The following is a 13138-nucleotide window of genomic DNA, read 5'->3' on the forward strand; positions in this document are numbered from 1 at the left end:
CCATAATTGTTCCTGTGTTTAAAAAAGGTGATAAAATGAACTGCAATAATTACCGTGGAATTTCTCTACTCTCAACAACATATAAAATATTATCTAACATTCTTTTAACAAGACTAACCCCATATGCTAATGAAATTATAGGTGATTATCAATGTGGATTTAAACGTAACAGATCAACTACAGATCAAATTTTTGACATCAGACAGACACTTGAAAAAAAGTGGGAATATAATGAAAATGTCCATCAGCTATTCATTGATTTCAAAAAAGCATATGATTCGGTCAAAAGAGATAAATTATATAATATATTAGTAGAATTTGGAATACCTAAGAAGCTTGTTAGTATGATAAAAATATGCACCAGTGAAACAGAAAGTAAAATTCGTGTGGGTATTAATATGTCTGACAAATTTACAATTCATGATGGGTTAAAACAAGGAGATGCATTATCTCCATTGCTCTTTAATTTTGCCTTAGAATATGCTGTTAGGACGGTAAAAGAAACTAAAGAAGGACTAAAATTAAATGGTGTGACTCAGTTGTTAGCATATGCAGATGATGTAGACTTACTGGGGGATGATGTGAATACAATTAAGAATAATGCTAAAATATTTTTCAAAACTGCTAAAGAGATAGGTTTGGAAGTTAACAAAGAGAAAACTAAATATATGCTTACAGGCCGAAACCAAGTGTTAGGTAATAATCAAAATCTAATTATTGATAACAACTCGTTTTAACCAGTTTCCAAATTCAAATACTTAGGAGTAATATTAACAAATGAAAATTATATTAAAGAGGAAATAAAAAGTAGGCTTAATTCAGGAAATGCATGTTACTTCTCTCTTCATAAACTTTTGTCTTCTCGTTTAATATCTAAGAAACTAAAAGTTAAAATATACAAAACAGTAATTTTGCCTCTAGTATTATATGGGTGTGAAACTTGGTCCCTCACATTGAAAGAGGAACATAAATTGAGAGTATTTGAAAATAAGATCCTTAGGAAAATATTTGGACCTAAAAGGGATGAGGAGACAGGTGAGTGGAGAAGGTTACATAATTTAGAACTACATAATTTGTATTCATGTCCAGATATTATTAGAATAATTAAATCAAGAAGACTTAGGTGGGCAGGCCATGTGGCACGAATGGGAGAGGAAAGAGGAGTTTACAGGATTCTTGTTGGGAAACCTGATGGTAAGAGACCTGTAGGAAGGCCAAGACGAAGATGGAGGGACAACGTTGAGATGGACCTAAGGGAAATCGGTAGGGATGGAAAAGAGTATATAGAACTTGCTCAAGATAGGGAAAGATGGAAGGCCTGTGTTGCTGCAGTCATGAACCTTCGGGTTTAAGAAGGCTAGGGAGTTAGTTAGTTAGTTAGTACACTAACTGTACAAAATATAAGAAAAATAAAGGACAACAATTGTATTAGATATTCACTGATACGGTGGATGTGGATCTCTCCATTTATGTAATAACAACAATAAATTTGGATTGAAATTAGTATATTTTTAATAGTTTATAATAGTTATTGTTGTAAAATAACAATATTTATTAATGTCATCATTATTTGTAGTAATCAAGTTTTATCTATGGTCTGATAAATATTTCTAGCGACGCCCGTGCTGATAAGGGTTGAGCCCCCCCCCACCCCGAAATTAAATTCTGGCTACGGGCCTGCTATGAGGGTTGCTCTTATGAGCAAAGCCAATAGAAAGAATGTTGATCAGTTTATGGTGATAGATATAGCATAAATTATACAGAGACGTGTTAAACCTTGCAAAAAAGAAAATGTACAACTTTGTAATTAGATTTAAGTAAATTTCTTGAGCCTAAAGTACTTTCTTCGGGCAACAGTGAAACTGTTTGAATTATTTTCCAGGTGGTCATGGCACTCTCCTTGGTGTGATCAACTCCTTCGTCCACATCATTATGTACGGGTATTATCTGGTGTCAGCCATGGGACCCCAGTACCAGAAGTACTTGTGGTGGAAGAAGTACCTCACCTCACTCCAAATGGTAACTTACCTCTTTACTGGTAGTACAAGCTTACGTTAAAGCTAAGGAATTAATCAGTTAGTGTACTGTATTTTAGTTCTGCGTACCAGGACCGGTTCAAGATAAAATTTTCGCCCGGCAAGGTGGGTCCTCAGACAAAGTTTTAATCTTCCCAACTGTTTATCATCCATGTTGGGAGATGATGACAATGTTTTACCAAATGTTTTTAGTTTTTTTGAGAAGAGCGAGCCTCTTACACGGTTTCTGAGGACATTTTTAGTGTCTCCTTAACTATTTAATGTGTTAGTGTGTCCTGTGCAGGCCCCTTTACAACCATTCACTTTTGATTTCTCTCAAGGAGCTCTTTACACCCCTTCTTTTAACTTCAAGGCAAGGGTTTAAGATAAGAGATTTTTTTCTCATATACTTTGAAGGGTGCAACATGTCCATTTTTGCCGAGGCAGCCGAAAATTTTGATTGATCATTACATTCATTGTATTAATTATTGAAATCTTTGTGAAAGAAGTTACAGCTATTTAGTTCACACAACTTGAAATTGATAAAAAATATAAGGTAATCCGACGTCCCGTATTAGGTGGGACAGTCCCATTTTTTGAGTCTCTGTCCCGACATTTTTGGACCGTAAAACCTGACGCCAAAATGTCTCCTTATTGTGACAATGACTTATTACTGCAACAATACACCTTCTCTACTATTACTATGAAACCATGGCGTATTATTGGATATCAATTATTTTGTGTTAACATTTCAATGTTAACAATGTGCCAATCTTCTTAAAATATTGGAGTTTCTTTTCTGTTTACCTGAAACTAATGACCCCACTAAACGAGTGTTCTTGTACACGAATGGTTTGTAAACAAATGACGAAGGCTCTTTCAGTACTTAGAAACTTAGAAAGCTCTGTTCATTAATAAGGAAACTTTAATGAGACGTGTGCAAACTTTAACAAAATGCTATTTGAAAAGAAGGATGTACTGAAGAAGATCCATTTATCGTCAAAATATCAATCAATGGCTTCTAATTCTAAAGGACTGCTGGTTAGAATGCAGTGAATATCACAGTATTTATAGTTAATTAGTTAATTTTGAAAAATAATAAATAATAATAATGAAAATTAAAATGTGTAAAATGTGTTTTGCCGTACAGTTTTTCCTTCAGGAAATTATGAAAAATGTCCCACTTTGTTGTTTTAAAAATCTCGTCACGTTAAACAAATATGAAAATAGCAATACAAAGTCAGAATCGATTGTTTCACCGACATGTCCAACATGCTTAGCACGTATATTTTTGTTTGGCAGGGTCAGTTCTGCTTGGTGTTCCTCCACTCGGCGCAGATACTCTTCAACGGCTGCAACTACCCAAAGGGAATCACCGTCCTCTTAGGAGTGAACGCCATGTTCTTCTTCTTCCTCTTCTCGGACTTCTACAGGCGGGCGTATAAAGTGAAATCAACGTAACACCAAAAATTAAGGTTAGTATTGCGAAGTAAGTAGCAGAAGAGCACGTTATCAAATCCAGTTGCTGCAGGGCAAATCTTAAAGGTGCGGCCCTAAGCCCTGCACTCCAAAGGGGTCCAGCGACAGGTCAATGAAATATTGGGTGCCCACAATTGAAGCTGCTTTAACACTATGTCAGATTTCTGTATATTCATGCGTCCAAAGGCTGCCTGCACGAACCTTCATAAGAAGGCACTGGTTTGTTTTCTCCCTTTAAGAAGCACTTCACATACTTCCCGCCCACACACACAATAAAAAAACACTGGTAATAATACATTGACCAGGAAAGGTTCGTGTGATTACACTGTTTATTTCTATGAATTCAAATTGCGGTTTACTAGAATTTTCCCTTCCTAGGGAGGAGGAGGGTAAATTTTGAGACAAATTGACAATAATTTGGGCCTTTATGAAAAAATTTAAGGGGAAGTTGAGGAAATTTTTGGCATCGGATTTGTGCGTTCATCACTGTTGCTGAGACTTGGGTGTATTGTCCGCTAGGTTAAAGTGAAATACTGTTTGCATACTCTTCTCCAAGGCATATACCAACATCCCATCTCTACACCGTGTCGCAACCTGTTCACCAAGCTTTACGGTGAGGAGGTAACCAGGTATTGTGAATGGTACTAGGCCAACACACTGCGCTTTTCAATTGTTTTCAAGTTACTCAAAGCCTTGCGTATTTTAATAATGATCAGCTTCGTAACACGAAGAGTTGCTGACGTGAAAATCATATATTCATGAATGACTATGCGATTCATTAATAAACAGAATCGGTTAGCTTTGACTAGTTGGAATGACGTGTCCTTCAAACGGATTTTCTATTGTGTGGGTTAGCAAGACTGACTCATGTTTTTGACAAATCAAACACATTCCTTTTTCACTGATGACACCATTGAAAATTATTGCAAAATTTCTGCGCCATCAAAATATGCATAAAGAAAGAACGCTATTTTTTACAATCTATATAATTGAAAGAGTCTATGTAAAAGGTAAGAACGATGAAGTCCAAATATACATCCTCTCAGAGATACAATTTTATAATATAAAATCTCTAAAATTCTTGGAGAAGAAATCAAGATTAGAATACAGAAACCCACAAGTTTGTCCATTGAATTTATGTGTCGTAGAACCTTCATTCTTACAAAAGAATTAGTCAATATGAAGCCCCATACAAAATTTAACTCTGACGTACTTGCATAGGATTGTCATATTTTGAAAATCGCAAATACACGGAAAAATTTCCATTACCTGAATAAAAATTCACGGTAAAGCAAACGATTAATATTTACATTGTACACGACATCCTCTATTCTAAATATTCTCTCCTTTTATTCTTATATATTATTCTGGGAGCGTTTTAAGAAATCAACAACACTTGATTTTGGTTTATTATTAATTTCAATATTATGTACACATTTGTAACAAAAATGTATCCACTTTAATATTTGGTAATATTTTATTTGTATTTTCCTTGTGCGAGCTGTACGTTGTACGCACTACATAAATGTTTCTTTACACACACTTACTCTTCCCTTACAGCCATGCATTAATATTGTACCATAGTTATGCTAATATACAGATACTTTTAGTAGTTGATCATATATAAGAAAATAAGAAAATTAGATATAAGAAAATTCTTTATGTGATAAGGGGTGTTCACACTTTACGTTACACTATAAAGATGGCTCGGTTTGAGCATGATCAATAATTTCGCTGTTTTCTCTAATAGCTTTCCCCCGCAGTTCTATTACTTCCCACAGGTGTTTTCCCACTTGTTGTCCCGCTTTTTTTGTCTTTATTCTATCGTTTGCCACTTCTATCACCTTCCTCCCTGTTAAGTTTTTCAGAAACTTGTCCCTTAGGTCACGTGTAGAAGGGCAGTTCAGGAGGATATGCTCGTCCGTCTTCTCTCCATCGCACATAGAAGCTATCGTTTATTTTTCTTCGTTTATCTTCCTTAATTGTTTTCATCCCCCTAGTCTGAACCATGCCAGCGCGCCTCTTTCCTTTTTTTCCCCACAACATTAATATATTTCGCTTTCCGCCATTCTCTTACTCTTAACTGTTCTCTGATTGAGGACTTCGTTTGTCAGTCTACTGTTATTTCTTGTCTGTCTATGTCCAGTAATCTGTCTCCGATTTGTTTTTCTGTTGAAATGCTCCCCCCTTCCTCCCTCTTTCCATACCTAACCTATTCCATTCTTGTATAAGATTCTTCACTTCCCAACCCCAGTTGTGAAAGTTTTCCTCCCTTGTCTGTATTTCTAGGCATTGTTCCCTCAGCGTAGTTTGGTGCTCTAATGATAATCACATCCAATATTTAACAACCGTCATTCGTGCTTGTACCGTGTCCCTGTTCAAGCCCAATTCCTTGAGGATCCCACAGTTGGCCGTACCTCTGCTTACGCCCATTATCCTCTTATAGAATTCTGTTTGTGTGCCGGTTATTGTGTTGTCCCCATTAACCCCCACAATTCTACTCCATAGTTTAATGTTCCTAATATTATTGATGAATAGAGGTTTTGAATGACCGAGAAAGGCATTTGAAGTGCCTTATTTATTGTCCTTATGACTTGTTCTATTGCATATTTTGTTTTAGTCTTTCTTGCTCTTATTTGGTGTGCCCAGCTTCCTCTCAAGGAAAGTATTGTCCCCACGTACGTGAAGTTTTTAACCCGCTCCATTAAATCCCCCCCGTATATCCATGTTTCCTGACCGCTAAACATATAGCCATTTTTGAAAGTCATAATTTTTGATTTTTTAATGTTTACTTTCATTTTATATTTGTTGCACCCCTCAATATATTATCTATACCCCTTTGTAAACCCTCTATTGTCTCGGACAAGATGACTATGTCGTCTGCATACATAAGAACTGGTATACTTTGCACTCCTATGTATGGGATTGAATTCTGGTCCATTTTAATCTCATGTGCTACCCAATCTATGAACAGTGAGAATAGGACTGGTGACAGGGTGCATCCTTGTTTGAGTCTCCTAAGCGAATGTTGCAGTGCTGAGACTTGGTTTCCTTCGCATCTTACTCCACTTTAATACTATAAAGATGTGATGTAAACTTCGTCTTCTTCTTCTATGGCGCTCCGGTCAGTATTCGGTCCATGCCCTCCCCAATCCTCCTCTTCCAAGGCTGCTCTCTTCCAATTCCTAGTTCTAAGCAGTTGTACTGCATCTGCTCCAACCACGTCTTCCCATCTGTTTCTGGGTCTCCCCGCTGATCTTTTCCCTCCAAAACTTTCTTGCATCACCTTCTTGGGGATTTGGCTGTCATCCATACGTGTTCTGCCCACTCTAACCTTCTAGCTCTTATATAAGCTGAGATGGGTACGTCTTTGAAAAGTTCAAGTAATTCCTGATTGGTTCTTATTCTCCAGATATCTTGCACTTTTATTGGCCCAAATATCTTCCTCAGTATATTCCGTTCAAACAAGTCCACCACTTCAGCCCCGCTTTGATTAAATGTCCATGTTTCACTCCCATATATAATTATACTTGGAATTAGGGTTTTATACAACATAACTTTGACTCTATGGTTTACTCCATGATATTTAAGGAATGGTAGTAATGAGAAGTATGCATTATTGGTTCTTTGTAATCTATTTCTTACTTCTATCATCTCATCATTTTTGTCTGTGTTGAATACTTCTAGATAAGGAAAACTTGATGCCACTTCCAATTCATGTTCTCCAATTTTTATATCATTTTCTTTTGACTTTGCTTTCTTTGTTTGGACTAATATTTTTGATTTATTTGTGTTAATTTGTAATCCAATTTCCTTCCTTTTCTTGTCTTAGTGTTTCCACTACTTCTTTAATTGATCTTATTGATCTTCCTATGATATTGGTGTTCATCTGCATATCCAACTATTTGGGTCGACTTATATTCTAATGTTCTTCTGGTATCTATCATTAGTTTCGTTATCACATATTCCAAAGACAGATTGAACAGGAGTGGTGCCAAGCCATTTCCTTGTTTGAGACCTTGTTTAACTGAAAAGCTCTCTCCCATATTTGCTTGTATCTTCACACGTGGTTTGGTGTTCTGCATCGTCATTTCTACCAATCGAATTAATTTTGTGGATATTCTGAATGTACTCAATATGTTTCCAATTTTAGTTCTCTCAATGGAGTCATAGGCTTGTTTAAAATAGACAGAGACTTGTGTTATTTCTAAGTTCCCTTCCCAACACTTCTCCAGTATCTGTCTGACTGTATTTCATATATTGTAGACCTGCCTTTTCTGAAGCCAGCTTGGCACTCTCCTAATGCTTCTTCTGCATATCGTTGTAGTATTTCCCTAAGTATGCTTATCAATATCTTGTATGCTACACACAGCAACGATATTCCCCTGTAATTTTCACACATTTGTTTATCCCCTTTCTTGAATATGGGGAAAATTATACTCTCTTTCCAGTCATCTGGCATATGTTCTAGGCTCCAGACATAGCACAGGAGTAAGTGTAGGGATTCTAACTGCTTCTTCCCTCCATATTTCTGCTGGTATCCTGTCTTTCCCTGGTGCTTTGTTATTTTTTAGATTCCGAATAGCTTTTCGAATTTCTGCTAGTGTGGGTGGATCTTTTGGTTCTTCTTCCCTGCTTGGTCTCATTTCTTGGTCCTCATTTTGGGGTTTTGTGTTGTTCAGTAACTGTTCAAAATGTTCAGCCCATCTATTTAATATTTGCCTTTCATTCCCCAGAATGTTTTCCCTCTATCTTTGCAGATGTTTGTTCTTGGTTTAAATCCTTCCCTTATATTATTTATTTCATTGTATGCACGTATGTATTTCTTTGCTTAAAGTCTTGATTGATTTTATTTATTTTCTCTGTTACATGTTTTCTTTTATTCATTCGACATATGTTATACACTATTTTTCCTAGCTCTTCCAGTTTTTGTTTCCTTGCTCTTGTTGGTCTATCTAGATATGACTGATATACTGTATCTCTTTCTTGGATGGCCCTTTTGCATTCCTCATCAAATCATTCCTTCCCTTTGTTGTACTGCATTGGTCCTAACACTACCTTTGCTGTTTCCTCAATATTTGATTTTATCTTATTCCATATTTCTTCCACTTCTTCTTCTTCTGTTACTTGCTTGTTGGTTGTGCCTACTTGTTCTAGTTTGTGCGCTAATTCTTTCTTAAACCTCTCACTATGTATCTTATCTGTCAGTTTCTTAATATCGTACATATGTTTGTTTCTTTGTGATTTTGTTATTCGTCCTCTGAAGACTACTTTGACTAGGTAATGGTCTGTTCCGCAACTGGTCCCTCTGTATGATTGTACATTTATAATGCTTGTTGCTCTCCTTCGATCTATCAAAACATGGTCTATTTGATTGTTGGTTCCTCCATCAGGTGATCTCCATGGATATTTATGGATTTGTTTTCTGGGGAACATTGTGGATGCTATCATCATATTTTTACTAATTGCCAATAAATCTATGACCATTATCGTTCGAATTTCCATGTAAGCTGGCTGTGCCTTCCAATTGTTTCTTTATAGATTTCTTCTTTACCTATCTGTACGTTCAGGTCCCCCATTATCATCTTTGCATCGCTGGATGGCACACTGTCTATTGACTTTTCTAGGTTATCATAGAAGTCATCTTTTATTAATTGTTCTTTTTCTTCTGTAGGTGCATAGACATTTATGATGGTTACAATAAAGAATTTAGTTCTCCTTCTTATTTTACATATTCTCTCATCTATAGGCTTAAAATCAATTATGTTCTCTTTCATTCTTCTCTCTACTATGAACGCCATCCCTGCTTTTCTATTTCCTTTATTTTTGCCACTGTATAACATGTGTCTTTGTTTCCCATATAACATTATCTGTCCACCTTGTTCCCTGTAGGGCAGCTATCTGTATGTTATATTTAATCAGTTGGTCCGTGACTATTTTCAGGGCTCCTGGTTTGAGAAGTGATGTGATATAAAAAACTGTTCGTACTTTCTGCCATGACATGACTATTAATAACATTTATTGTAAGAAATTTAAAGCAAGAATTTACACAGTTTCTCTTGCACCCGAACAAGTTAAGCATCGCTATCTAACTGCGATTTTTTTAATGTAATGCATGAACCATTTCCACAATTGAACTAATAATCAGACATTTTGAATACGGAGTTTAATATTGCATTAAAAAATATTTTTCAAAGTATAAAGATAAAATAATTAAGGTTTATATGTCTCATTTCCTATTATTTTAATGAGTAGTGGAAAAGCGACTATTAATTCTATAATTTTACAAAACATTATATTTTCGTTTCAGGATACTTCGAATAAATTAACTTGCATTGTATTATGTATAAACGTCTCCAACCGTATAACATGGCGCAGAATAACTTACATTTTAAGTTATGACGGAAAATACTCGAAGAAAATGGATTGCAGAGACGTGCCTTTAGAACATTCTGAAGAGTGCTGCAGTTCTTTGCTTTCAATGACGTATTCAGTGCAAGACAATACGTTTAAATATATATTTTTTGTGATCGAGTGTATGTTTGTAGCTATGTAAGTACGTGTGTTTTATATTTTTAATGTGCATGATGCGATGTTCATGTTCAGAGTCCGTAGTTTCTGCTAAAACTATCACTTTAACTGTTGATAATGATTTTTCTAAAAATATACATGCTAAAGAAAAATAATTAATATTCTCTTTGTTGAAACATGCTGTTATATCTTTAATTTTTACCCGTGCGTTTGTTACATGAAGATGAATATGTGAATATGCATTTTTGGAAATGTATTTTGTAACTTCAGGTTCTCGAATAACAATGATGTTGGCCAATCTTTGTACCTTAAATGTTATAGTTCCAATATTGTTAATAGGAATAGACTTTGAAATGTCGAGAATTAGTCAGTTCAATGTTATGACAATCGGTTTATATGAAAATTCGATACATATCGCGTTAAGACAAATATCAATGGTTAGGTTCATTAATCGAATAAAATTTCAATATTTTTTTGTTAAAAGTTTGTTACATCATATGAGTAATATGGTTATAAATAACATTGAGATGCTTATTGTGACAATTTGAATAGTTTTTATTAGAATATTAATATTTCTATGGTAAGAGTCAATAATGTATCACATCACAAGGATGTCGATGTATAAAAAGACTGAAATGATGTGTGTATAAAGGTCTATTCGAATAATAGACAATCTGCTGGTTTACTGAGTGTTGAAATGTATGAAATAATCCTGCCATTCATATATTAAATATAATGAGCGACTGTAGCATGTGTAATAAATAGCCTATATCATTTCACAAGGTTGTCAGTGCTCCATGACTTAGTTTAGTCAGTTGTGATTCACAAAATACAAAATTAACAACTGAAAGACTGTCGTTTTCTCATCAGTTCATTTTCAAAATAGAGGTTAATATTTTGGGATGTGAATCGAATTAAAGAGTCAATTTTTTTTAAGGTGAAAATTTCCAATTTCTTGAATGATAATTATTCAACTTACTATATGTCAGTATCTCAAAGCTACAAAGTTAAAAGACAATTTACTAGGTATAGGTGTTACTGTAGTAACTGAGGTGTATATACTATATAATTGAATTTTTCGAAATGCTTTATTGGAAAACACTATAGACATTGTAGAAAATGTTTCTACATTTACCAGTTAAAAACCAATACATACTGGTTCTTATTCCAGTGTATTATAATTGTTTGTGTGTGTTAATATATGTGTATGTGTGTATGTTCCTACCTCTCGAAGTATTGTATAATATATTGTAAATGATGCATATTGCTTCACTTTGAATATTGAAAAAACGCAAATTGCAAGCATCACATTATTATCATGAAAATTAATAAAACAATTTATGAGTGGTAGCTGTTTTCAGTTTTCTAATAATTTTATACTCTAAATCCCTACTTTCCTTAGGTTCATAAAATATACACAACATAGAATAAAAAATACATATTTTAAGAAATGTATGAAAAACATCATGCTTCATTATAGATATATTATAATGTTTGTTGCTTTTCTATCTCTGTTCGCTAATAGGAATGGATAATGAGTATATAAAATAGCTTACACAATAACTCACTGGACTGGGCCTACATTTTTACCTTGGAATCGAACAACGAAATAAACTCGAGATCCTTTAACTTAGTGTTCTTGTGTCCTACGATTTTAGCAATTTCAGAAAGTTTCTTTGAAATGCACTTTAGATAGGCTGGATGTGGACCTACACATCAAATCATATTCCACTGAATTATGCTCCTAACGTTGAATATGAGACAAACTACTTCAATAGCTAAGATCACCTTTACCAATAAGAACACTAGGCTTTAAATAAATAATAATATAAATATGCTGCATGCCTTGGATGCTTTTCGAGAAAAAAGGAAAACGTATAGCATTGTCTGAAAGAAAATATTAAATAGCTGTACGAAATTTAAACAACAGTAACTTGCATTGAAGTACAGGCTGGGCCAGAAGTCCCATACCACCCCTTGTAAAAATCGTTTTAGTGGAAATTGATGAATAACAACCATGTGTGACCACATTAGGCCTAGGGGGAAGTCATAAGGTGGGGGTGCCCTTGACGGCGGCCATCTTGAAAGCCGCCATCTTGGATACAAGTCCAGTTTTGTAAATGGGAAGGTAGGCATGCGATACATGATTTTAGGCTAGAATTTAATAAGGAAAACAATGGTGAAGTCGTAATGTTGAAATCTTCATTTGTTAAAAAGTTACAGGCATTCAAATGTTGGAATCACACTTTTACATATGGTGCTCTACGTGAGCGACCTCCAGCGCCACGCACGTGTGTAGTCGTTCACCCCAATTGTCCATGACCCTGCTAAGTGTGTCAGGTAAAATATCAGCACAGGCTGCAAAGATCCTTTCTTCCAGGTGAGCAACATTCCTGATCTTCTCGGCGTATACCTTGACCTTTAAATGACCCCACAAATAAAAATCCAATAGAGTCAGATCGGGTGAACCTGCCGGCCACTCAATGGGACCACGATGCCCGATTCACCGTCCAGGAAATTGTTCATGCAGATAATCACGGACGTTTAATCCATAATGGGGAGGTGCACCATCCTGTTGGAAAAATAAGGGAAATGTGCCATCCTCGGACAACACGGACGGCAGGATGAGATCACGCAACATTGCCAAATAATGATCAGCATTAAGGTTACCAGGAATGACGAATGGACCAATTAGTTTGGTACCCCATAGGCCGCACCACACCATAACTTTACCAGCTCCTACCAATTTACAGGGGTCAACCCAGTGAGGATTGGTAGCAGACCAATAGCGACAGTTTTGTTTGTTGGCCGCGGTGGCTCATGCAACTAACCACAGAGGAGAGGAAAGAGTTAATAAGGGCATGGGGTGGAAGGAGTGCAAGGGTTGTAGCAGCTGAATTTAATGAACGGCACCCAGATCGACATCCTGTGTCTCATGTGAGTGTTGCCAACCTCTTCCAGAAATTCATGGATACTGGTTCAGTAGCGGACAAACCCAGGTCTGGAAGACCCACTACTGCAACAGACGAAGGCACAACCATAGCAATGTTGGCATCTGTTGCAACATCACCACACCGCAGTACTCGTCGCCTCTCAGCGGCATGTGGTGTCAG

The 13138-nt window shown here is 35.8% G+C and overlaps 1 protein-coding gene across 1 annotated transcript in view; it reads left to right on the top strand.

Moving 5' to 3' along the window:
* LOC145996631 (very long chain fatty acid elongase AAEL008004-like) overlaps window positions 1-11367 on the top strand; it is a 104290-nt gene extending 92923 nt beyond the window's left edge. Inside the window, exons 7-9 of the mRNA XM_083133203.1 lie at window positions 1883-2019; window positions 3318-3490; window positions 9805-11367. Of these exons, the coding sequence (XP_082989329.1) occupies window positions 1883-2019; window positions 3318-3476 (296 nt within the window). The 3' untranslated portion in view covers window positions 3477-3490; window positions 9805-11367. The remainder of the gene's footprint in view (window positions 1-1882; window positions 2020-3317; window positions 3491-9804) is intronic.
* Window positions 11368-13138: the final 1771 nt, after the last annotated feature.

This window comes from Lepisma saccharinum, chromosome 1 (assembly GCF_977018435.1).
Source record: "Lepisma saccharinum chromosome 1, izLepSacc3.1, whole genome shotgun sequence".
NCBI classification, from domain to species: Eukaryota; Metazoa; Arthropoda; class Insecta; order Zygentoma; family Lepismatidae; genus Lepisma; species Lepisma saccharinum.